This window comes from Oncorhynchus masou, chromosome 20 (assembly GCF_036934945.1).
Source record: "Oncorhynchus masou masou isolate Uvic2021 chromosome 20, UVic_Omas_1.1, whole genome shotgun sequence".
NCBI classification, from domain to species: Eukaryota; Metazoa; Chordata; class Actinopteri; order Salmoniformes; family Salmonidae; genus Oncorhynchus; species Oncorhynchus masou.
This window is the reverse complement of record NC_088231.1, coordinates 17,932,629-17,959,845: the sequence shown is the minus strand read 5'-3', so window position 1 is coordinate 17,959,845 and position 27,217 is coordinate 17,932,629. Positions and strand designations below refer to the sequence as shown.

The 27,217-nt window shown below is 44.0% G+C and overlaps 1 protein-coding gene across 1 annotated transcript in view; it reads left to right on the top strand.

Annotated features, from left to right (window-relative positions):
- Window positions 1–2,970: 2,970 nt before the first annotated feature.
- The window catches only part of LOC135507080 (nephronectin-like), a 60,476-nt gene continuing 36,229 nt past the window's right edge, over window positions 2,971–27,217 (top strand). The window contains 5 exon segments of the mRNA XM_064926618.1: window positions 2,971–3,368; window positions 11,869–11,969; window positions 17,842–17,895; window positions 22,358–22,450; window positions 26,964–27,062. Coding sequence (XP_064782690.1) covers window positions 3,298–3,368; window positions 11,869–11,969; window positions 17,842–17,895; window positions 22,358–22,450; window positions 26,964–27,062 — 418 coding nt within the window. The 5' untranslated portion in view covers window positions 2,971–3,297.

Here is a 27,217-nt window from a genome sequence, read left to right as displayed (position 1 = left end):
TAGCTATCCTGGTGAAGTGTGCCTTGAATTCTAAATAAATCACAGACTGTGTCACCAGCAAAGTACCCCCACACCATACCACCTCCTCCTCCATGCTTTACGGTGTGAAATATACATGCGGAGCTCATCCATTCACCTACTCTGCGTCTCACAAAGACATTGGAACCAAAAATCTCAATTTTGGACTCCAGACCAAAGGACAAATTTCCACCGGTCTAATGTCCATTGCTCGTGTTTCTTGGCCCAAGCAAGTCTCTTCTTCTTATTGGTGTCCTTTATTAGTGGGTTCTTTGCAGCAATACTACCATCTCTTCTGAACAGTTGATGTTGAGATGTGTCTGTTACTTAAACTCTGTCAAGCATTTATTTGGGCTGCAATTTCTGAGGCTGGTAAATCTAATGAACTTATCCTCTGCAGCAGAGGTAACTCCGGGTCTTCCTATCCTGTGGCGGTCCTCGTGAGTTTCATCATAGCACTTGAGGGTTTTTGCGACTACACTTCATGTCTTAAAGTAATGATCAACTGTCATTTCTCTTTGCTTATTTGAGCTGTTTTTGCCATAAAATGGACTTGGTATTTTACCAAATAGGGCTATCTTCTGTATACCACCCCCACCTTGTCACTAAACAACTGATTGGCTCAAACGTATTCGGAAGGATAGAAATTACACAAATTAACTTTTAACAAGGCACACCTGTTAATTGAAATGCATTCCAGGTGACTACCTCATGAAACTGGGTGAGAGAATACAAAGAGTGTGCAAAGCTGTCATCAAGGCAAAGGGTGGCTACTTTGAAAAATTTCAAATATAAAATATATTTTGATTTGACACTTTTTTGGTTACTACATGAATCTGTATGTCTTATTTCATAGAATGTCTTCACTATTATTCTACATTGTAGAAAATGTATAAAAACCTGTTTTGCCTTTGTCATTATGGGTTATTGTGTATAGATTGATGAGAGAAAAAAACATTTTTTAGAATAAGGCTATAACAAAATGTAGAAAATGTCAAGGGTTCTGAATATTTTCAGAATGCACTGTATATATTGGATGTTCTGTAACTACTACAGTACCCATCTAATTAATATATAATTAATGGAGGTATACAGTGACCTATTTCAAAAACAACTTGTATCTACGGCCACTGCACGTAATGGTCATATTGGCGGGTATTTCAAGCCTCCAACATAATATTTTTTACTGTTGCCTAAAAAAAGGTTCTGGATAGAACCAAAAAGGGTTCTATGCTTGCTTCATATATGGCACCCCGAAAGGTTCTCTCTCTCTCTCATATATATATATATATATATATATTACTAAACAAAAATATCAACGCAACATGTAAAGTGTTGGTCCAATGTTTCATGAGCTGAAATAAATTATGCCAGAAATATTCCATACACACATAAAGCCTTTTTTCTCTCAAATTGTGTGCACAATTTGTTTACATCCCTGTTAGTGAGCATTTCTCCTTTGCCAAGATCCACTTGACAGGTGTGGCATATTACACAGGTGCACCTTGTGCTGGGGAGAGTAAAAGGCCACTCTAAAATGTGGCGTTTTGTCTCACAACACAATGCCACAGATGTCACAAATTTTTCGGGAGCATGCAATTGGAATGATGACTGCAGGAATGTGCCCAGAGCTGTTGCCAGAGAATTGAATGCTAATTTCTCTACCATAAACTGCCTCTGAGAATTTGGCAGTAGGTCCAACTTGCCTCACAACCGCAGACCACATGTAACCACGCCAGCCCAGGACCTCCACATCCGTCTTCTTCAGACCAGCCACCCTGACAGCTGATGAAACTGAGGAGTATTTCTGTCTGAAATAAAGCCCTTTCATGGGTAAAAACTCATTCTGATTGGCTGTCATGGGTAAAACTCATTCTGATTGGCTGGGCCTGGATCCCCAGTGGGCTGCGCCCCTGTTCAGTCATGTGAAATCCATAGATCAGGGCCTAATGAATTGATTTCAATTAACTGATTTCCTTATATGAACTGTAACTCAGTAAAATCGTTGATATTGTTGCATGTTGCGTTTATAGTTCAGTATAGACACTAAATTGGTTCCATATAAAACCCTATATGGAACACAAGGGTTCTATATGGAACCAATTTTGGTTCAGTGAAGAAGAACCCAATAGGGTCTGATCAACAGACTACAAAAGGCTTCTACACAGAACCTTTTAGGGTTGCCATATATGAAGCAACCAATAGAACCCTTTTGGTTCTATCCAGAACCTTTTATTCTGAGTGTAGGTTTTAACTCGGCCCGATCGTATATATATAATCCTTTATAACTATGTACTTCTGTGATTAATTATGATTGACTATGTACAAAAGTGAATTGAACTGTCTTTATAAATACATTTATAATTTTGAGCCAAATATCTAGCCTGGGAGTTCAATTCAGGGATGATGTCACTGAAGGACGGGTGGATTTGCAGTGATTTATTATCTGAGACATTTTTAACGTGTATCCGCTAAAGCACAATCTGTGTATATATGGGCAAATATGATGATACCTTTGGGTTCCCTCAGAAGTTAGTCCTAAAGTACGTTTTGTACTGTAAAATCTGTACATGGTGTGTAGGCAGGAGGCTAGAACTCCTCATTACTGGGTGGGCGATGGTACTGCATGTCTGAGCAGGCTATGCAATTAATTAAGCCATCCAAAGTATGCACAGCCAGTGCGTGAGTGCAACCTATATCACACATGGAAAGGCTCCCTCGTGAAAGAGATCCTGGTCTCAATGGGACTCCCAAATTAATGAATAAATAGACCGTCGCTAATTTGCATTTTTATTTTATTTTTTTATCTATGGATTTCCAGCCTACCACTGCGCAAAGTGGCACAGCTCTATACCACGACAAAGTGTATACACAACAGTCTTGCTGACGATCAGTGCGCGCTCCGACTGCGCTGATGCGTTTTCATTGGGTAGCAGCCCAGTGAACTTGTTCGGAGAGACGGAGAGAGAAGGAACCTGCGGGGTCCATTTAACACCAGCAGAGTGCACTCCGCTCCACACGCGCTGGGTCACTTCTCGAGGAAGCAACGGGCTGGTTTCTCCCACTGCCTTTGCTGCACCTCCGAAACATTTTAAAGGATCGGGGTCCGTTTGAAGGACAACAGCGAATCTCCTCTCATGCCAGTGCGTGTTTAACGTTGGGAGGGAACAAATCTCCACTGTTTCGTTTCGTTTTAACGATTGAACACTGCAGTGTACAGTCCGACGTTTCACTTGGATTTTAGGAGTGCAAGCGCGGTGTGCGCTCATTCCCCTAACCATGGAATTATGGATAAAGTTGATGGTGTTGTACGGTTTCTGTTTAGGGGCAAGTGCTGAGAATGACGGCAGGTAAGTGCACACATCTACAAACATGGTTCAATAGTCTATATTTCATTTTTTTTTGTTAAAAAAAAACATGATCAATTATATTGTTTTGGAAGTGTTCAAATTGCGTTGGTGATTGTGGAATGTGGAGAAGGTGTTGCTCTCATAAACTCTGAGCGAGTTTTTAAAGAGGTTAATGTGACCACGGAGATGCTATTGATTCCTAATTCCATGAACGCGACTTCCACATAGTGAGCATACGAGTTTGCAATGCATAGATTGAAACGTTGCTGATGTGCTGAAACGATTCGGGCTGTAGTCGCACTTGACATACAGTGGAAGGAATAGACCTATACCAGTGTAATCTATTTTCTTCTCCCTTATTTTCATAAAAAATAACATTGTTTATCTCGACTGAATGGTGTACTTTTATATATATAAGAAATGAACATTAATATATGTTTGTAATGTTTTCGCTGATGCTTTTTGTTTGGCATTCTTTATGTGGTTCTACTAGGTCTATGTTAGTACGTAGGCCGAATACCACAGAGTTTCTTAACCATCTTTGGTAATACACAGTGTTTCGCTGTTTAGGCCTACATTTGCAAAAACCGAGTAGCCAGCAGCCTACTTTCTTTGCAAAGTCAGTTGCTTGGATTTCCCTCTCAATGAGCTGATATCACGGTGACAGCACCTACCTTGCCGGGTGGTTCATGTCCAAACACGAATCCGGTGAAATATTTGGAAAGGAGAAAAGTGCCCAATCTAAAGAATGTTCCTGAGATTGAAATCTACCTTATCTGGTGCAGCTGTCATTTTTTGTCTCTCTCCATAAAAGGAATGTTATACAGCGCTTAATAAGCAGTAATAAAAACATCATACTGAAGAATTCCATTTTAGGTCATTGTATATAAAACGACCTATATACTTTTTTTCTACCTATATACACAGTAAGCCCTCTGGTATTCCAGATATGTATTCCTTCAGGATACGTTTCCAAGCTTGTTTATTAATAAGACAGGTTCACTTTCACTGGACTGGCTCCAATGCACTTGCCTTGCAGCATTCATCATCATAAAGGCTGTTTCCTTTGGGAGAGTGATACAGTAGACTGAGGAACTGAAGGCTAGGCTGCATCCTCTATGGCACCCTATTCCCTGTGGGTCCCCAATGGGCCCTGGCTGCATCCTCTATGGCACCCTATTCCCTGTGGAGTCCCCAATGGGCCCTGGTTGCATCCTCTATGGCACCCTATTCCCTGTGGGTCCCCAATGGGCCCTGGCTGCATCCTCTATGGCACCCTATTCCCTGTGGAGTCCCCAATGGGCCCTGGTTGCATCCTCTATGGCACCCTATTCCCTGTGGGTCCCCAATGGGCCCTGGCTGCATCCTCTATGGCACCCTATTCCCTGTGGAGTCCCCAATGGGCCCTGGCTGCATCCTCTATGGCACCCTATTCCCTGTGGAGTCCCGAATGGGCCCTGGTTGCATCCTATATGGCACCCTATATTCCCTGTGGGTCCCGAATGGGCCCTGGTTGCATCCTATATGGCACCCTATATTCCCTGTGGGTCCCCAATGGGCCCTGGCTGCATCCTCTATGGCACCCTATTCCCTGTGGAGTCCCCAATGGGCCCTGGTTGCATCCTCTATGGCACCCTATTCCCTGTGGAGTCCCCAATGGGCCCTGGTTGCATCCTCTATGGCACCCTATTCCCTGTGGAGTCCCCAATGGGCCCTGGTTGCATCCTCTATGGCACCCTATTCCCTGTGGAGTCCCCAATGGGCCCTGGTTGCATCCTCTATGGCACCCTATTCCCTGTGGAGTCCCCAATGGGCCCTGGTCCAAAGTAGTGCATTATATAGGCAATAGGGTGGCATTTCGGATTGGATCCTCAATCTGAGTGCTGGTCCTATGGTGCATTGAAGACAACCTTTATTCTGTATCTCCATAGGATAGAGTTTCAGGTCTCACACTATTGGATTAGACTCCGTACAAATAGCAATAGAGTGAGACAGAGTTGGAGAGTATTTCTAAGACGTGATATTACTCCAATAGGGATTGATAGGGCTGAACTTTCCTACCTGTCTGTCGTTAAACACGGGTTGAGGCGTGTGTATGTGCGTGAAGGTGAGAGTGTGTATGTGTTTGTGGATGTTTACTCCAAGTTCTTGGTCACAGTGTCTAATGTTAGGTAATGTTAATGTGTTGTGACAGGGCCACGGTCCCAGTCTGGTGAGTTGTGCTGCTATTTCCCCATGATGCCCTTCCCTGCCCAACCCATAATGATAATTTACATTAAACGAGCAGCATACGTAATTAGCGTCACCCTCTGAAGGAGCGCGGCTTGTCACGTGGGTCATTATTGGCCTATTTCCCCGGTTATAAACCTGGCCTGCTGACTTCAATCTAAATTCATAGGGAGAGGGTCCCGTGAGAACACTGTGGAGGAAAGTAATTTATTATCTGAACTAGCTGTTTGGAGGAGAGAGCTAATGGGCTAAACTAGCAACTGAGGGGGGCGTCACCGCTCACTGGCCAGCCACAGCAAGGTCGTTTTGTCCTAGTGGTAAATTGGCTCAAAACAGGCCTGATTAATTACAGATTAACTATACCTTTAATTCCCTGTTGAGGGGTTTTCATTACTCATCAACATTGTTGTCAGTAATGTTTAGTCCAAGGATGAAAAATGGCGCTAGGCCAATCTTGTTGTGATGTGGTCTATAAGTGATTCTGTATTGTAATCAGGAAATGGGCTATCTGAGGTAAGGTCACAACACTTTGCCTCGATGAAAGACTACACATCAGATAATATTTAAAGGACTCGTTCGCTTTTTTTTAAAGCCACAATCCTGAGTTTGTATGTCAGACCATTAATCAGACCACTGAACAGCTAGGATGAGGTATTTTATCCTCGTTGGAGAAAATCCAGATTCCCCCTTTAAATAGCCACTACTCATAGAGGCTATTTCTCTATGATGATGTCGCCCCATTGCTTTGCTCCAGACACAGCCAATACATTCCAATCCTCCTCTCTCCAAGTTACTGCTCCAAACCATGTCCTCACTCTCCTTCCAAACATCCTTAGTATATTCTAACAACATTAGACCTTTAAAGATAGACAGACCTTATTTTATCCCCCAGGGTGGGTTGACGTTAAAATATGTGAATAAGTGTATACAGAGAGAGCAAGCCATTTTCCTGGACATTGGTCAAAGTAATTCAGCAGGACTAGTGAAAAAGGCTACATTTATGAAGCGATGCTCTCTTTAGCATGAGTGTGCTACTTGTCCTCAGGCATTTAGATTAAATGTGTATGCAAAGTGTGTGTGTGTGTGTGTGTGTGTGTGTGTGTGTGTGTGTGTGTGTGTGTGTGTGTGTGTGTGTGTGTGTGTGTGTGTGCGTGCGTGCGTGCGTGCGTGCGTGCGTGCGTGCGTGCGTGCGTGCGTGCGTGCGTGCGTGTGTGAGAGCGAGAGAGAGAGACAGAGAGTGTGAGAGAGAGAGAGAGTGTGTGAGAGAGAGAGAAGGAGAGAGCGAGAGAGTGTGTGTGTGTGAGAGAGAGAGAGAGTGTGTGTGTGTCACTGTCAAGCAACATTGCAGCCATAGATTGTTATTATTACTCTCATCATTCTGAGGGACACTTTTAAGACAGATTATTATCATGCCATATAATAATGTCTCTTAGTGCCACTTAAGTGTCGGGTGCTGCTGTATGAGCAATATGTCATCCTATTCATTGTCAACCAGCAGAGATTGGCCCATCTCACACACACACACACACACACACACACACACACACACACACACACACACACACACACACACACACACACACACACACACACACACACACACACACACACACACACACACACACACATCCTGGGCTAGATGATGGACTAACATGGATCCTGTCCCCCTGCGTCTGTTGTGAAGACCCTGTCTAGTGGTTTGTATTCCTGATGAGGCACCAATGGAATGCCAAACGTGATAATTCTGTGCTTCAGTTCCTTCACAGCTTACTGCAATGTAGTATTATTCCTACACAGAAGGTCAGACATAGACATGGATAAAGAAGGATAAAGACATACATCTATCTGATCTGCCGTCAACGCAATTATTCTACAGCGCATCGTGTTCAGAATGATTACAGTAATAACACAATATGAATTTTACATGGAGAAGTTGATGGGACATCACTCCAACATACCGTAGTGTATAACTGACCTAGTCATAATAATAATTCAGTTCTACTTTGATAAATCGTGTTATAACAGCACAGTTGTGTGCATGATTCTGCCGTGTTCCAACAGCCGAGGGCTACGCTCAGTTTTATGACAGATGGAGAAAAAGAGATGGAGGGAGAGCGTGGTAGAGATGGAGGGAGAGAGTGGTATAGATGGAGGGAGAGAATGGTATAGATGGAGGGAGAGAGTGGTAGAGATGGATGGAGAGAGAGATGGAGGGAGAGAGTGGTAGAGATGGAGGGAGAGAGTGGTAGAGATGGAGGGAGAGAGTGGTAGAGATGTAGGGAGAGAGTGGTAGAGATGGAGGGAGAGAGTGGTAGAGATGGATGGAGAGAAAGAGATGGAGGGAGAGAGTGGTAGAGATGGAGGGAGCGAGTGGTAGAGATGTAGGGAGAGAGTGGTAGAGATGAAAGGAGATGGAGGGAGAGAGTGGTATAGATGGAGGGAGAGAGTGGTAGAGATGGAGGGAGAGAGTGGTAGAGATGGAGAGAGAGAGAGTGGTATAGATGGAGAGAGAGAGTGGTAGAGATGGAGGGAGAGAGTGGTAGAGATGGAGGGAGAGAGTGGTAGAGATGGAGGGAGAGAGTGGTAGAGATGGTGGGAGAGAAAGAGATGGAATGAGAGAAAGAGATGGAGGGAGAGAGTGGTATAGATGGAGGGAAAGCGTGGTAGAGATGGAGGGAGAGAGTGGTATAGATGGAGAGAGAGAGTGGTAGAGATGGAGGGAGAGAGTGGTAGAGATGGAGAGAGAGAGTGGTATAGATGGAGGGAGAGAAAGAGATGGTGGGAGAGAAAGAGATGGAGGAAGAGAAAGAGATGCAGGGAGAGCGTGGTAGAGATGGAGGGAGAGAGTGGTATAGATGGAGAGAGAGAGTGGTAGAGATGGAGGGAGAGAGTGGTAGAGATGGAGAGAGAGAGTGGTATAGATGGAGAGAGAGAGAGTGGTATAGATGGAGAGAGAGAGTGGTAGAGATGGAGGGAGAGAGTGGTAGAGATGGAGGGAGAGAGTGGTAGAGATGGAGGGAGAGAGTGGTAGAGATGGAGGGAGAGAGTGGTAATGGAGGGAGAGAAAGAGATGGAGGGAGAGCGTGGTAGAGATGGAGGGAGAGAGTGGTATAGATGGAGAGAGAGAGTGGTAGAGATGGATGGAGAGCGTGGTAGAGATGGAGGGAGAGAGTGGTATAGATGGAGAGAGAGAGTGGTAGAGATGGAGGGAGAGAGTGGTAGAGATGGAGAGAGAGAGAGTGGTATAGATGGAGAGAGAGAGTGGTAGAGATGGAGGGAGAGAGTGGTAGAGATGGAGGGAGAGAGTGGTAGAGATGGTGGGAGAGAAAGAGATGGAATGAGAGAAAGAGATGGAGGGAGAGAGTGGTATAGATGGAGGGAGAGAGTGGTAGAGATGGAGGGAGAGAAAGAGATGGAGGGAGAGAAAGAGATGGAGGGAGAGAGTGGTATAGATGGAGGGAGAGAGTGGTAGAGATGGAGGGAGAGAAAGAGATGGAGGGAGAGAAAGAGATGGAGGGAGAGAGTGGTAGAGGTGGAGAGAGTGACAGAGGGCGCTCTCTCTCTCTCTCTCTCTCTCCCACCTCCTGTTCCACTGGCGTGGCATCACACGTCTCTTTATGAGGGGCCTCTCAAAGTTCATTTGCACCATCGCCTGTTCGTTGTCATTGCTGCCCTGCCTGCCCGCCGCACAGGGTCGACTACACTGCCACTTTTTTGTGTTGCAAAAACGCTTCAGGCAAACCAATTATCATCCTCCCACTCAGTTGGCGAGGCTATGCCTGCAATATCATATCACTTTTAGGCCCTATTAGTTTTACGCTGGTGGATAAAAATTACCCCTGAATAATACCAGCCAAGGAGTTATGTTTAAATTAGTAATACGATGATTAACCAATTTGCAGCAACTCTTCCTTGTTATTATGTGTTAATCAGATATTTTAATGATGTTTTTCAGCCGTTGATCCACATTCAATATTAACAGTTATTAGCAAGGCAGGCTATGAGCTATCAGCAGAGGGTTTATGTGTTTTCAGTGCAAGCTGTGGCAATGGGACTATATCCCTGTATCTGACCAGGTGTGTGTGTGTGTGTGTGTGTGTGTGTGTGCGTGCGTGCATGCGTGTGTGTGTGTGTGCGTGCGTGTGTGTGTGACCTGTGGCTCCATCTGGTCAGTGGTCCTGCTGTGTGTGTGCGGTAACTCTCGGCCCCCAATTCACAATCATGTCTGGCAATCAATTCCAGAGCCCTCTCCTCTGCTTCTTTATCTTCTCCTCCCTTCTCCTCTTCTCTTCTCTCCTCTTCTACCTATTTCTCTCCTTAACATTCCCAATGTGTCTCCTATTGGATTGTGCTCAGGGCTCTTGATTCTCTCTCTCTCACTCTCTCTCTCTCTCTTTGCCAGCCATGCTGCGTACAAACATTTTCCCTGGTCCTGCCATTTCCACTTAGCATCTTCCATCAGGTTTTCTCTCCTGTGAAGTGATTGGCATCGGGGGCAGACATTAGCATTTCCAGAGTTTTGGCAATGGAGGCTTAACTGGATGGGATAGCAGGAGGGTAGGACGTGTCCCGCATGCACAACCACGTCAATCAGTCTCCTCAGCCCTCAATGCTGAGGCACGATAGAGCAAGGCAAGACGCCCCCTTCTGCCAAGTGTTTTTTTCAAGACATCTTTGGCTACTTCGTTTCGATAACAAGCATCAGAACCTTGATCTCTCTGTTGTTACAAAACGTTCAGATATAAATTAATTGTCTAGAACGGAGATGATTCTGTGTCATGTAGAATTTAGAATCAGCTCTGTTCGTTCTATTTCTATTTCTACTGTCTCTGGTTCATTTAGCTAACGTCACAGAACACAACCATGCTCTGATCGTTGTCCCCATCCGAGGCATCCTTAAATGGGCTTAATCTTTCTCTATTTCCTGTTAAAAATATGTTGTGCTGTTCTTCCGCTACAGATAAATAAGTAATCCTACTCTACTCTGCCAAGAAGCTATTTCTCCGAAATAGAACAGAACGTAACATCAGTTCACAGAAACATTATTTAGGCTGGTTTTCATACAAGAACTGTCATAAGGTATTTGCCCATTGCCAGGATGAAAACAACTCTAGCCTCATGTTCTCTTTCCTATTTCTGAAAGATGGCATTATCCTTCCCCACTTTCTTTAATAGCAAATGACATTCTGACATTCTGACATTCTGTTTCTGATTATGTTTCATTTGGACGTTGGCACACAGACAGTCGATGCTCATGACGCCTCTACCTCGTTTGGTTTTGGCACTCAGAGCAGGGGCTTGTTCAACTGTGACGTTCAGATTGGACTGTGTTGTGCAGAGCAGATAGGACTGTCTGTCATGCCATTGTGTCAGATCTATTCCTTTTATTTCTATCTGCGATGTTCAGAACATTTCACATCACTGAATACACCCCAGTCTGAAGATGGGGGGATCACATTATGAACGTCACAATGATAACTCACCTCAGTCTAATCTCTAAACACACATGTACACGCACACACACACACACACACACACACACACACACACACACACACACACACACACACACACACACACACACACACACACACACACACACACACACACACACACACACGCACGCACACACACACACACACACCTTCATTCTGAGCTATGAGTCTCTGCCTGGCCCCACAGATTAAAGTGTCAGTGATCACTGATGTGGAGAGAAGCTTGTCGTATTAGTTACATTGGGTCCTGTTCTTCTGTAGTCTCACCTGTAAGTCTTCAGCTCTGACATCACACCAACCAACATGGCTCCCCTGTGCAATAAATGCCAACATGCTGATTGGGAAATGTCCTGTGTTTTTGTGCCAGCTCGCTCATAGATAAGTTTGTTTACTTTCCTTACACATTCTGAGGGACATGGGAGTAGCTTCGCATTTGGAAAACAAGTAACATTTAATTATGTGCTGGGTAAAGAATGATCAAACACATATTCAGTCATTGCCTTGGGCTTTGTTTTGAATAAGACTGCTCTCTCTGTCTCTGTCTCTGTCTCTGTCTCTGTCTCTCTCTGTCTCTCTCTGTCTCTCTCTGTCTCTCTCTCTCTCTCTCTCTCTCTCTCTCTCTCTCTCTCTCTCTGTCTCTGTCTCTGTCTCTCTGTCTCTGTCTCCTCTCTCTCCCTCTCTCTCCTGGCTTGGTGGGCAAGAACCAACAGACCCTGCTGGCTTTTAAATTCGTCCATTTTAATTGGCTGTGAACTGATAGAGCTGTCTCCTGACAGGTGGCCTCGGCAGATGGCCTCGTCCAATGGGCTGTGTCGCTACGGCGCCCGCATCGACTGCTGCTGGGGATGGACCCGGCGCTCCTGGGGCCACTGCCAACGTGAGTAGTGCCAACTCTACCGTGCCTGGTGCTGGGTTAGGGTTACCGGGGGCAACCAGGGTTTCCGACAGGGGTTGCCGTGGGTTACCAGGGTGTAGCTGCTGGGATCTAACCACAATTAGGATGTAGAAAGAGGATTAAAAACCCGTCTAGAATCAATCAAATGTATTTATAAAGCCCTTTTTTATATCAGCAAATGTCACAAAGTGTTATACAGAAGACATATAGTAACTAAGGGCTCTGAAACACACACTCTACCAACGAGCACACGGAACACACACTTGTTCATAGGCACATACGTGGACGTACACACACACAAAGTGAAAAATACACTTGACATTTTCACTGCTGCTGTGGAGTTTTCCGTGTTGTGGGAACGATATTCTAGCCGTGAATAAGGCTCTAGTGAGCAGATTCCCATTATACGCTTGTAGCCATGTAAACAGGTAATTGTAAATGATTGCTGTGAGTGTATATTTAGTAAATGTCATGTATATGTAAATGCAGGTGTGCAGGGAATCAATTTGGTGACATGTTGAGTAAATCCAGTCATGGATTCAGAGGATGCCCCTACTGTAAATATACCTTGTTTTGCTAGAATGAGCCTACTGTAGCCTCAATATACCTCATTTTACTAGAATGAGCCTACTGTAGCCTCAATATACCTCGTTTTACTAGAATGAGCCTACTGTAGCCTCAATATACCTCGTTTTACTAGAATGAGCCTACTGTAGCCTCAATATACCTCGTTTTAGAATGAGCCTACTAGAATGAGAATGAGCCTACTGTAGCCTCAATATACCTCGTTTTTACTAGAATGAGCCACTACCTTTTTTACTAGAATGAGCTGCTAGAATGAGCCTACAGCATATACCTCGTTTTTACTAGAATGAGCCTACAGTAGCCTCAATATACCTCGTTTTACTAGAATGAGCCTACTGTAGCCTCAATATACCTCGTTTTACTAGAATGAGCCTACTGTAAATATACCTTGTTTTGCTAGAATGAGCCTACTGTAGCCTCAATATACCTCGTTTTATTAGAATGAGCCTACTGTAGCCTCAATATACCTCGTTTTACTAGAATGAGCCTATTGTAGCCTCAATATACCTCGTTTTACTAGAATGAGCCAACAGTAGCCTCAATATACCTCGTTTTACTAGAATGAGCCTACTGTAGCCTCAATATACCTCGTTTTACTAGAATGAGCCTACTGTAGCCTCAATATACCTCGTTTTACTAGAATTAGCCTACTGTAGCCTCAATATACCTTGTTTTACTAGAATGAGCCTACAGTAGCCTCAATATACCTCGTTTTACTAGAATGAGCCTACTGTAGCCTCAATATACCTCGTTTTACTAGAATGAGCCTACAGTTGCCTCAATATACCTAATTTTACTAGAATGAGCCTACTGTAGCCTCAATATACCTAATTTTACTAGAATGAGCCTACTGTAGCCTCAATATACCTCATTTTACTAGAATGAGCCTCACTGTTTTAGAATGAGCCTACTGTAGCCTCAATATACCTCATTTTACTAGAATGAGCCTACTGTAGCCTCAATATACCTCGTTTTACTAGAATGAGCCTACTGTAGACTCAATATACCTAATTTTATTAGAATGAACACATTTTGTGCAACAGTATTACATTATACCACCGTCTGATATTATATTGACCCTTAATAAAATATCTAGCCCTGTGGACAAATATTGACTCTTGTGGAAACAGAGGAGTATTGGCTGCTGCCATACTGTGTAATTCTATCCTGCAGAGATGTGTGAATGATATTAATAGGGAGCTCTGAAAGTGTCGAGCAGCCTGACAAATGGGAGAAACACTGCATGGCTTCGCTGCACACATGATGGTACAGCTGTTGCTTCGGCTGCGGAAGTGGGATGGGTGACACAACGGGCTTACTTACGCACAACATGTAGAGAGTAGACGGAGAGAGGCTGGGCTGCATGTTGGCTCCGTCTCTGTCAATCTACTAACCTGGAAGACTGGGGGTGGGGGAGGGGTTATAATGCTTTCATGTCATCGTCATTATACTTCACATCACCTTCATAACCTTTCACCTCATATGCATTTTGTTTAGCTCTTTTGTTGTTGTTGTTGTTTTTCCTAATCACTTGTCATGACTCATGCTATAATCATGCTAGATTTGTTGGTGTTTGTTCATGTTGTCGTTTTTAGACAAAACTAAAATGTCACACTGCTGGTCCCTGTCCAAAGGTATTTACTTCACGGTGAGCTCTATTGTTTCCGTTTGGCACTGGGCCTTCCATTGAATGCCCTGTTATAGTAGCCTGATGCCAGATCTGTTTGTGTTGTCCTACAATGACCAGAGAAGCTATCAAGACAGTACATACTGACCTGAGAGCAGACTACTGTTATGGTGGCCCGCTTATTGCCCTTTCGTTCTCCCCTAGGCAAGGGTGTTGAGCTCAATAACCTTCACTTGGTTTAGGTTTGGCATCAGGCCCTCCTTTCAGACACTCTGTTATGGTGGTCGACCTCGTTCCCTTCCCTTCTCCCCTAGGTGAGAGTGTTAGTGTTGAGTTGAGTAACCTTAGGCCCACTTATCGTGTCAGATTAACATTCTGCCTCACCGCCAGCTGACTCTCCTCTCCTCTTTATCCCTCGCTCCTCATTTGAGGTGAAAAGAAAAACAGAATATGGTAATTGCATTCTCACGTAGACCCGAGCTTGAGAAAAACAAGTTATGGTAATGACATAGCGACTCAGACTTAGAGCCAGACCAAGACTGTGCTGGGAGGGAACTCAAGAGATGAGGCTCAAGACAAAGTGGCAGAAATGGATGCTTTTGTGGTTGCTATTATTTGTGACGGCTAAGGCCCCAACATGTTGCTAGGCTAGTTAGCTTAGAGCTCTGCTGTTGTGTTGGCAGGAATCCCTGTACTCAATAAGTGTTGCTTCCTGGTCATTTTGGGCTTGGCTCAGGTCCTCCCAGCTGTCCATGTTGGACCAGTCAGGAAGAGGAAGTTAGCTCCGTTTCTAGAGTAGACAGAATATAACATCATATATCAGACCAAATATTTGTTTTATCCTGTTTGGGTTTAGCTCCGTCCTCTGCGTTGATTTGAAATTAATTGACAGGTGAAAACAATATGGTGGAATCAAGCCCATCGTATGGCTGTCTTTCACCTGGTCAGTTCTCTCAGATCAGTGCAATGAAGGAGAAGGCAGGAGGCAGGGAGAGGATGGTGTTTCTAGACAATTGAGAAATAGACAAGATCTACAGTGACAGGGATTAGTAATCCGTGTTTCCGCTTGACGTTTGTTTGACATGTTAAAGACCTTTGGGTGAGTAGATACCTTTGACAGGACCTTGTTTCTGTTCATTAAACAGCAGTGTGTTATCTATCTGTTTTCTCTAACACTGTTCCAAAGTACCCATCAGGAGTCTCACACATTCCATGTCAAGTACGAGAAAACGTTGAGTTCACCTCGGAGAGTCGTCGTCCCTCTCGGCAGAAGCTCCTTTTACCCACCACCTGTTTTTGAAGGAAACCGTATCGTTTTCCCGCAAGCCATTTGTCTCAGACGTTGTGATAAATCAATGCCATAGAATAAAAACCAGAATGTTCGCTAACGCCTTCAAATGCCCCCGACCGAGCGTACCACACGAGTCCAATCACTCGAGACCTCAATCAGTACTCCATCATGTTGCCACAGGGCTGATTTAAACTTCGGAGACGGAGGGAGGCCAGTCGTCATGGAGTACAGATTACACCACTGCAGTTTTGGGGCCGGCCCCGGAGATTAGATTGGCGGTGCTATCGGGTTCTGGCTGTCTCCGGGCCTGCAAGAGTTCAGTGATCGGTCTGGGTGACTGCTCACAAAGAATGGAGAACTGGAATGGGTCTGCCCCGAATTTAAAGCTCCCTGTCCCCAGAACTGAGAGAGAGAGAGGAGAGATGGGAGAGGGAGTGAGTGAGTGGAGATAGACAGAGAGAGAGAGAGAGAGAGTGACAGAGAGAAATGGAGAAGGAGAGAGATGGTGGAGAGAGAGGAGAGAGCAAGAGAGAGAGAGAGAGAGAGAGAAGAAAGAGAAAGCGAGAGATGTATTATAGGCCAAGCATTTCCATTGGTACTACACTGACATGTTATGCGAATGGGTGGTTTAAATCACAGGCAGCGTTACTTTACTGTATCCAAGTGCCACCATAAACAGAGATGCATTTGCCTTGCTAAGCATCTGCAGTATATCTCCAATGATTACATACACATCAGAATGTCCCTCAGGTTTAACTCACAGTCAGGATGAGAATAGACCACTGGCAAATCAACAAGTTTTTCTTAGTCCTCACGTCCAAGTCGTTTAGTCATACCAAGCTCTCGGATTAGACTAAAATGATGGCAAAGAGCTGCAATTAATCAAACCAACACTAAACAAATGACGGTGATCTTTTAAATGAATTTAATCAAATATCTTGAAGCCCCCTCAGTTGCATCATATTCCATCTCTCTCTCTCTCTCTCTCTCATTCTCTCTCTCTCTTTCTCCTTTCTCTCTCTCGCTCTCCATACAAATGGAATCCCAAATTAACTCTCTCTTACCGGTCTATTGCTTTGATCCCAGATTTTGGAAAGAAATCCAAGAGGATACCGATCTTCAGTGCAGTTTTTCCTGAGACTGTTTAGTCGGTTTCCCTCTCGAAATACAAAGTAGCTTGGATTAGGAGAGGACTTTTAATTAGTAATGGAAGCCAATGAGTGAGTGACAAAATGGGTAAACTGATACAGTTTAACCAATACCCTGGCCGTGACCCCTCACCCTGAGGGTGAGGATAGGCAAAAAACACATTTCCAAATATAGTACAAATTTAAGCACCCATTAAATAATAATAGTCTTAAATAGCTTCTCTTTGTCTCGTTTTCTTCAAGGCCACTGATCTGCTATTAGCTGGATGGGGGAAATCCATTCAATAGAAACTTAATCATGTATTTTGATCTGTTAGTGGTAATGAGGTAAGTAAGAGACAAGGAAGGTAAGGTAATAAAAAGAACATGGATTCTGAAAGGGAGAAATCAATAGATTGTGTTTCAATTCAACGTGGGCCTAGGAAGGATCAAATACTTTGTCAGATATCAATCTGTTCATACCTAAGCACTTGTATCAATTTTTTGTCAGATACAGAAAAATATGCTGCGGACTCCTTCAAAATGTGGTGACGGTGGTGGTATTTTTATCCATCAAAGGAATGGAGGAGGAAATTGAATTGAACATCACAGAATCTGCAGCCTGTGTGTTAGAAGAAAACGCCTTGTCTTTCTCCTCTCGGCTTGTGATGTGAACGTTCCAGAAATATGCAATTAGCCAGCATGATGCCACGCGGTATCTCTGCGGAACCACGGCACAATTTGACCATCAATGTTACTAATTAAACTATCTAAACTCCAATTTGTAAACATATTTCAAACATAGCTATTAGCTACTGGCAACATTGCGTGATGAGAAGCATCCATTCTCCATGGTGCTTGTGCTAACTGCCATTTAAATTGAGTTTTCACTTCGTTTCCCATTGACATCAATGCATTACTAGACTTAAGTGGAAGTGATTGATCTAAACTTGAATTTGTAAGCATATTCAAGATGTAGCTACGAGCTACATTGCATGTTGCGAAGGGGACGTGACATCCCACGTCCATTCTCTGTGGTTGTAACCATGTAATGTGTGTGACTCCTTGTTATGCTTTGTGCATCATTTCAAGAATGTTTTACTCGTCAAAAAGAGTACGGCTCTCTGGCTCTCTCATGCCTCGATTCTGTTCTCTCATCCAACCAAGACAAAACGCCTGCTGGAATGTTCTTTTCTTTGTGTTTGCACACTTGTTTTGCAGCAGGCGTCTTCGCTCTAACCCACAGAGTAGTCGGGAGAATACGGTGTCCGCCACAAGGTCAGCTGCTCCACATATTTCTTTCAAATAATTCTTGGCAAGACGAGGTCCTGAAGGCAGCGAGGCACACACATCCTCTGAATCCTGGCTTCACTGATTTATTAATAGTCACCTCCCCCCCTTCTCCCTCATCCTCCCCCCTACCCCATCCCCTTGGCAAAGAAATCTCCTCCCCTTCTGGCTTGAGAACTGGTGCTGCAGCCACCGTTTGGCGTTCACACCAGCAGCATGACTGAGATGTTTGGCGTTCACACCAGCAACTTGACTGAGAGCTATGTGATGCCCTCAGATGGCTAAGTGTTAGTTATTCATTTCCTGTGAGTTTGATATCCTCATATAAACTATATACAGCTGCCTAGTTAGTACATGAAAACTTCATCAACCAAGAGCCTATGTAAAATAATTGTAGTTCAATGTAGATGACTTCCCAATCTTCAAAATGCTACGCCGACATCAGTGGTGGAAGATGATATGTTGTTTCCATATTTTATTGGGGGGGTGGGGGGGGGGGGCTCAGTCGGGGTCTCAACTTACTGTTGCAAGTTAAAATAGTAGAATAAACAAGGTGCAATGAAAAAATGTGGTTGTGCATCAGCAGTTTGTCTCTTGTTACGTCAGTCACCGATAGTCACTCAATTAGCCCACGTCAGCTAAAGTATTTTAGATTGGTAAGTTAGTCTAGCGGCCAGCTATCTAAACTTTGTAATCATGGTGGAATTACCAGCCGGGGGGCCCCACTGACTTTGTTATTCAGTCTTACTCAGAAACCCTATCATATTAAAAACTGCATGCAAATTCTCTACACCCTATGGCAAAATGTGTAGAATTGCACGAAATTAACTCCGTTGTCAGATAACGGAATGCTAAAATGTTTTTTCTAGCAATACATGTATGTCAAGCAGTACAGTAAAAAAATATCCAGCTTTTCTTCTACCCGAATACAATGATTTTGACAATATCATATACTGTATCTTAACATTTGAACTGTCTTTGCCAAACACTGTCAAGTTACAGTAGTTAGTGAAATGTAGTTGGAGCATACTTCCTCATTCCAATGAAGTTCACAAACATCTGACCCCCAGAGACCAAAAGTAGACCAACATCCTTAGCGTAGACATTAAAGCCCGTAGATGGTGATAGCGCTGACGGCATCCACGTATTCCTATGGAAGCCGGAAGTATTTGAATTCGAACCACGCCATATTGCCGCATGGGGCTGAATGGCACCAAGAAATTGCTAAGGATCATGGTAAAAGTGGCCGTAACTAGCAAATGTTCATGGTCGATGTAGTCGTTTTCATCCTGCCTGAGAGAGCCAACTCCACCGGGCACGAGCCTCCCCGTAGCCTGCCGGCCCGTGATTGGTCTGTGTCAGCACATGGTCCTGTGTGACGACAAATGTAGTAGTCAGAATGGATCACTATTTCATTAAATATCTCGATTTGATTGACCGTAGGATTGAACTTGATGATAATAAACTAATATTAGAGGCTAAAACTGCCGTCCAAATGTTCTTTGGGGATGGGGGGCGTTCTGGCGATTGTAATTTACATAGGCTTACTACGCCAGACCAGGGCTTTTGGCACTGCTAGGTTGCTAGCAGCAGCTGACCAGCAGAGCTCGTGACTTCAGGCTCCAGTCTGGACACTGGGGGCCTGATCCTTAGATGGGCTCTAAGGATGGATCGCCAGAGGAATGCCTGATGCAAACTGGTGTGAAGGGGTGTCATCAGCCGGTATTCAGGGAACGAGAAGCGCGTTGAATTGGAGCATGTAGTTGCTCCTCTGCGGTTGCGGCGGCCATTTTTAGTTCCTCATGTGGTTTGATGTGGTCTAATGAACACAGGGTATTTCCCTGGGCCGCACCGCAGATTTAAAAAGACCAACCTTTCTCTGAACCCAACAGCCTGGGATGGGTTACTTCTGAGCATGCTTGTCCTCATACTACCCTCTGTGGAAAAACTTTAAAATAAAACCCCTCACAGCTCGTGACAGTGACCGTGTCAGCTGTATTAATATATGATTTCATCGACTTTAATTGGCCCAAATCGCTGACCAGATAAGGACTTGACCTAAGAAGTTTTACACGTTTCCCTGATTCAACTTCCCCCGCCAAAATTTGTCGAACCCTTTTTTCTTTTTAATCAGGGGCGTAATCTAGAGGTTTCACAGCTCACCTGCCTCCTCGCGTTAACACCCTATCTCATATATCCCAGGTTTGGAAAATGGGCTAACGCTGTCTTGTCTATTAGGTTACACATTCTAATAAAGTGGAATGAGACTACACAATGCTATGTCCTCCAGCTAAAGGAATCCCCACTAATGGCTGTGAATTCAATATGAACCATGTTCCAAGCCGAAATATGAACACTATCTCTCTATCGCCTCCAACGCCCCATGCTCAAAGGTTTAACCGCCGCAATGATACGCTTCATATAGCTACCTAATTCCGTTTCAATTGACATTTTGTGAATGGGCATTTTGGGTAACCTGTATACTGGTGTAGGATCTTAATTTGAGCCGGTTTGCTACAGCAGGAAAATGATCCTGCAGCAACAGGAAATGTGAGTTATTATGTGGATTTTTTTAGAGGTAGATACATTTTTTGTTAAGGAAAATCAAGTCTGAAATGTAAAAGGTGAAAACTCTTATCGATGTGCCCTTGAGCAAGGCACTTAACCCTAATTGCTTTTGTAAGTTGTTCTGGATAACACCATCTGCTAGATGACTAACATGTAAAGTGTAAATTACAAACTTTAGAAGACTTTTTAAGCCTTGAATACACTACAAGTGTACATTTTCCATACTGTGCAGGAAAATTCTCAGCAAGAAAGAGGGATCAAATTAAGATCCTACATCTGTAGGGTGTACTTGCAATGCCAAAATTAAGCTTTTCATGCTTGCTTATATCTTTATAGTTAAGCAATGCTCAGCTAGCCTTCTATACAGTTCCATTGTCTATTTCCACTAAGCATCAGTCATGATGTTGAGTCTCCACTCTTTCCCACTGAACCTCTACATTGTACTTCACATAATGATGGTATCAGGCGCACAATAAATCTGTGACAAGATAAGCGAGCTCGCCCAGACGTGTCCAATCATGATGCACACATGCACACTCACCCCTTCTTCCTGCCACAAACACGTATAACCCCCCGTCTCCAACTCCAACCGTATGGATAATTAACGAGCCTGATTGGTCCCTATTATGACGGACTTAATGAAGCTTTTAATGGAAATTAGTACCAGTTGGCTGAGGCCCCTGTATATCAGCCATGGTTAGTATGCTGCAGGTGAACACAGTGAGCAGCACAGTTAGACAGAACAGAAAGCAGAGCAAGCCTCCAGCTCTGTGCTTGCGTTCCAAATGGCACCCTATTCCCTATGTAGTGCACTACCTTGGAAAAGGGTCGATTGAGCTCTGATCAAAAGTAATGCACTATGAAGGGAATAGGGTAGCATTTGGGACTCGGGCGTCTCCAACACCAGAACACACAGAGATTACTGTAAAGCGTTACTATTGCCTCAAGTCCTAATGCCTTCAGTTGCCCTAAACAACACTTCACGCAATGGACAACCAGCAGCCAGAAAATATGATGTTTTATGTTGTTTCTACTGCCTGATACTGAACATAATGTTCAAGACAAGCGTTTGCTTTTGTGTGCTTTAACGCCGTGCTAATAGTGAGGTATTAGGCTATTCGTTTAGTTTAGCTGTGTTGGCTGTTTCCCACCGTAAATATCAGTGCAGCCGCTTTCAAAGCCAGGAAAATCAGCACTTCAGTGCTCGCACAAAGTTCAAGTGTTTTAATCGCTTAGAGCTTGTACGCTTTGAAATGGATACAAATCAACAAGGAAACAGGGTTCTCTCTCCCAATAAGCCAGCGCTGTACAGTAATGGTAAACATGGTTTCCCATGAAAATGTTATCTCTGTACGTTGTTGAACCACGATTTCCATCGCCCCTAATCCCACACAAGTATGACACACACGCGCCGCTGTGCTTGCATTGTCGTACACAGTAAATCAACAAATCAAAGACCATGTTATTAGACACGTGCACCGAATACAAAAGGTTGAAACCTTACGTTGAAATGCTTACTTACAAGCCACTAACCAACAATGCAAGAAAATGTTTTCTAAATTAGTTTCTAAAGAACCTAATAAACTAAAGTAGATCAACAGTAGTACACACCAAGTTACTGAACAAGTCAGACAGGATTACATGCTTTCTCACATCTGATCTGAAACCAGGGCTTGTATTCACAGAGTGTCTGAGAGTGCTGATCTAGGATCCGTTTTGACTTTTAGATCATAATGAATAAGATTGCATAGACACCGGGCACCTGATCCTAGATCAGCACTCCTATTCTGAGACGCTTTATGAAAACAGGCAGTGAGTGTGTTCCGTGGAATTGCTCTTCTCACTTGCCTCTCTCCTATCTATGGGAATCCTCCCCAAACAGCTCTGTGCCAGCACGGGTGTAAGCATGGAGACTGCGTAGGACCCAGCAAATGCAAGTGTCACCCCGGCTTCACTGGAAAAACCTGCAATCAAGGTAAGACCGTCCTCCTCACCGCCGACCAGTAACTGGGATGACGTTGTGATCGTGACATTGTGACATTGTGATGCTTAATGACGTTGTGATTACACCCTACACTAAGATTGGATAGACCACTTGGTGTCTTCTGTGTGAAAATACACTGTACCTTTCATACTCCTGTAGAGAAAGAGAGAGAGAGAGAGTTAGTCAGTTAGTGAGAGAGAGCGAGAGAGATAGAGTTTAGGTAGTTAGTGAGAGATAAGGAGGGAAAGAGAGAGAGTTGGTGAGAGAGAGAGAAAGAGAGAGAGAGAGATGGGTACTTGTGAGAGAGCGAGTTAGTGAGTGAGAGATGGAGTTGGTGAGAGATAGAGATAGTCAGTGAGAGAGAGAGCCATAGTGAGTTAGTGGTCATTCTAATCTGAGCCAGCATGCCTTTACTTAGTGCTTCAAGGCCCCTTTCATCCACCTCCATCCAGACCTGCTGACAGTAACATTATCCAAAGGAAACGAATGGAAGTCAAACTTCACCCGGCCCTGAGCGATGGCATGATAATCATTGTTTATTGTCTACAATGCACACAGAGACATAGCAACAGGAACAGGCGTATTAATGTTGCTGTTTTATTCATTGATTCATAGCTGATGCAGGATACAGGCAGCTCTCCATAGTGGTTAGATACTATAATCACACAGGAGAGGGTGGTAGAAACAGCCTGAATCAGCACAAATGGAAATGACTGCTGTGTGCCAGGGGCCGAACACACACACACACACACACACACACACACACACACACACACACACACACACACACACACACACACACACACACACACACACACACAGTGAATGATGCCTGGAGTGCAACCTCTCTCTGCAGATAACATCTCAATTACTGTCCTGAGATAACTCAAAGAGCAGGCTGAAAACGCAGTGCAACGAGTAGTCCGTTGAGAGTTACCACACAGTGAGTGAGTGAGTGAGTGAGTGAGTGAGTGAGCGAGAGTGCTTGCGTGCGTGTGTGTGCGTGTGTCTGTGTCTGTGTCTGTGCCTCTATATTGAATTGAATGACCCCCTCCGTCAGGGTTAGTTTCAGGTAAATCCAAGTGGCTTGAAACTACTTGTGGAATTCACGCCTTAAGACAGGAATAGGATAGTATGTAATTAAAAACAAGAAGGGAGAGAGGGGGCGAGAGAGAGGGGGCGAGAGAGAAGGGGGGAGACGGGGTTAAAATCCTTTCCGGAATGTAGAAATGAGTCATCGTACATGTCTCAGGCTAAGGTGGCCCATGGCAGGTTGGCTGAACTTTGATGTAGTCGCTAGAAAAAGAATCAAACATGGGTCATGTTTGTTAGTAACCAAAGGAAGAGAACAGACTCAAACTGGGAGGGACTACTTAGACAGGTCCAATAAAAAACATTACATTTTAGTTTTCAGCTGCAAAATGTTTGAAAACATTTTCCGTTGCGTGCTCTAATGAACACCTCTGACTTCCTTACTTCGACGAGGACGGACGTTGCTCTTATATCAATGTACTAATAATAATTAGACTTGTCTGACAAACTATCATTTAAAAATATTCAAATGCTAAATTGTGCTTGGAACTCAGTTGGCAGAGCAGTGCTGTAGACAAGCACTTGGCTTTGACATCTGGTGTGACTGACTGAAGAGCTCATTAAAGGGGCAATCTGGGGATTTTTCAAGCGATCGATCATTTAGAGATAATGTATGTCTAATATGTCTAATATATTTAACCTTCAGCAGGAATCATTCCACGTCGCCGTAGAAACATAATTAATTATTCAAAACCTAAAGATTGGAATTATTTTCTCCATTCAAAGTAGTGATTTGCTGTTAACCGCTCATTTGCCGTTCTAATGTCAGTCGAAGACACGCTGTGAATGTTCATTTTCCTTTATGCCGATACTTGATTGATCTATCTATCTATCTTATGTTTAATTCATGTTCGGTTAGACACCCACTTAGAACAGTAATGGTTTAAATAATGCTGTGGCGTTGTAAACACAGAAACATGTTTACAAGCAGTAGTTACAAGTATAACACAAAGGCTACATGCACACACACACACACACACACACACACACACACACACACACACACACACACACACACACACACACACACACACACACACACACACACACACACACACACACACACACACACACACACACACACACACACACACACACAGTGCAGTAAGGTGCATGCTCGGGGCTAGGCATTCTGCTTCCACAATAACTGAGTGGTGAGCACAGAGGAATGATCCTCAAGGCACTGTGATTAACAACAGTGTTAAAGCACCACAACACAGCAGATGTTTGTGACAGCGACAAGAGGGACCATAGAGGTGATCATTGAGGAGAATTCACTCTCCCTCTTACTTTAAAGTCTCTCTGTCTAGAATCCAGCTTGGTGAGGAAGGTGTCATTATGTTGCTCTTTCTCCCTGTACCACTGTAATGGCTGGACCAATGTATTCCCATGATCTATTCATATTAGTGAGCAATTATTCCAGCAACTTAGTGTTGGGATTAGAGGTATTACAATTATACATTGTACATTGCTATTAATTCCGTGTCATTGATCAAGCATCCCCTGCAATAACACCAAATGTTCAAAATGTTTCGCTCACAATTACTGATCAAAATCGTGTCCAGCTTGTTTTCAAATGTTAACGCTTTTATTTATTTACTTTCTGTAGTTCAAACAACAGATTTACCAATCGCAGATTGCCCCTTTAACAGAATGACATCTTGTCATGGTGGGGCCATGGTGTCGGGGCCAGATGGGTACTGATGCTGCACCACACCAAATCAAACTCATTACCAAGATAATCCAGTTAGCACTGAGACGACGTGCCAGACACACTCCCGCAGGTCAGAATCCCTTTAATAAGATGATCATTTTCTACGGGAGGTTTCAATTAAACCCTTGTCTCCCACTGTTTCGATGCCATTAGAAGGTCCTGTGAGGGAGCGAGCGCCATGTGACCGTTTCAGACATCAAAAGAAAAATATCTGTAATCGAGTTGTACAATTATGAGACCTCCTCTCTCCATGTATTTTGCTCTCTGTCTCTCTCTCTCTCTCTCTCTCTCTCTCTCTACATTTCTCTCTTTATTTATCTCTTTCCCTCTCTTTTCTCCCCCCTCCCCCTACATTTCTCTCTTTATTTATCTCTTTCCCTCTCTTTTCTCCCCCCTCCCCCTACATTTCTCTCTTTATTTATCTCTTTCCCTCTCTTTTCTCCCCCCTCCCCCTACATTTCTCTCTTTATTTATCTCTTTCCCTCTCTTTTCTCCCCCCTCCCCCTACATTTCTCTCTCGTATACGTGTCAGCGAGCCAGCGGCGGTGGCATCTCTCCAAATATTATGCTTCACGTACCTCAAGTTGAGTACCGCTCGGCCTTCAAGTCATCCTAAGTGCTTTCTATTCTGAGAGCGTTAGCTAATATAAGGTTTGGAAGTAGCCTTAAACCTCTGTAGTTAGATGACGTTAAATACCCCTGTTTAAGGCTTTTTGCTGTGTTTATCATCTGCAAACCAGGCACGCGCTGCCACTCTATCTAGATATCTATCTATTTTAGTAGACACTCTATCTAGATATCTATCTATTTTAGTAGACACTCTATCTAGATATCTATCTATTTATCTATATCTATCTATATATCTATTATCTATATCTATCTAGATATTTATCTATTTATCTATTATCTATATCTATATTTATCTATTATCTATATCTATATTCATCTATTATCTATATCTATATTTATCTATTATATTTGTAAAGTTGAAAGTCAAACACTGCAGCTGCCACAGGATTACAAAGGATAGTTTACATGTCATCATATGATTAGCCTTGTGTCACCCAGGTCTTTGCATTGTTCAATTACCATGCTCCTCCACCCTTATCAAGGTCACCTAATGGTCAGTAGGCAGGCAGGCAGGCAGGCAGGCAGGCAGGCAGGAAGACAGACAGGCAGACAGGCAGACAAGAGGCCCTGGACTGGACCAAGTTGGCAAGGAAGTAGTTAGACCAGGTGGTTCAGCCTGGTTCAATCAGGTAGTCCCTACTCTCTCAATAGCGCGCGTGCACACACACTCACTCACTCACTCACTCACACTCACTCACTCACTCACTCACTCACTCACTCACTCTCTCTGAAGTCCAGATATACAGGTGGAGGGTCAGACTGCCTGATTACTCTCTCTGACTCCGAGACGTTGTCTCATGTCATCGCTGACGCAAAGGAATGCTGGAGGGAGGAGAAGAATGAGAAACAGGCTCTCTCTCATTCTCTCTCTTTTTTGGTGTGATTCTAGTCTGCAAATGTGTAATCCTTTTTGCTGCATAATGTCGTTCTTGCTCTCCAGGAATGCAGTCGTGGTCAGAGGTGTACTAATCCCAGAGTGTGTGTGTGTGGGAGTTTCTCCCATCGGCGGCGAGCTCTCACTCTCTCCTTGTGTGCTGTTTTGTCTCCCCCTTCCCTCCCCTATATAAGAAGAGGAACTGGACTATGTAACCCCCCTAACATGGGACAGTCACCCCCCTATCTTTCTTCCTGTGGACCACCAGCCTCCAGCAGGGGTGTTGATGGAGGGTGAGATAAACTGTGGAATGTGAGGTGGTGAAGGGTGCCCCCCCGCTCCCCGCCACACCCAGCACCCACTGTATGCCCCACATGCATGGCTCAGTCCTCTATGGCTTGGGCCGAGTGAGAATGAATGTCTCCTCCTCTTTTCCTCCTCTCCTTCC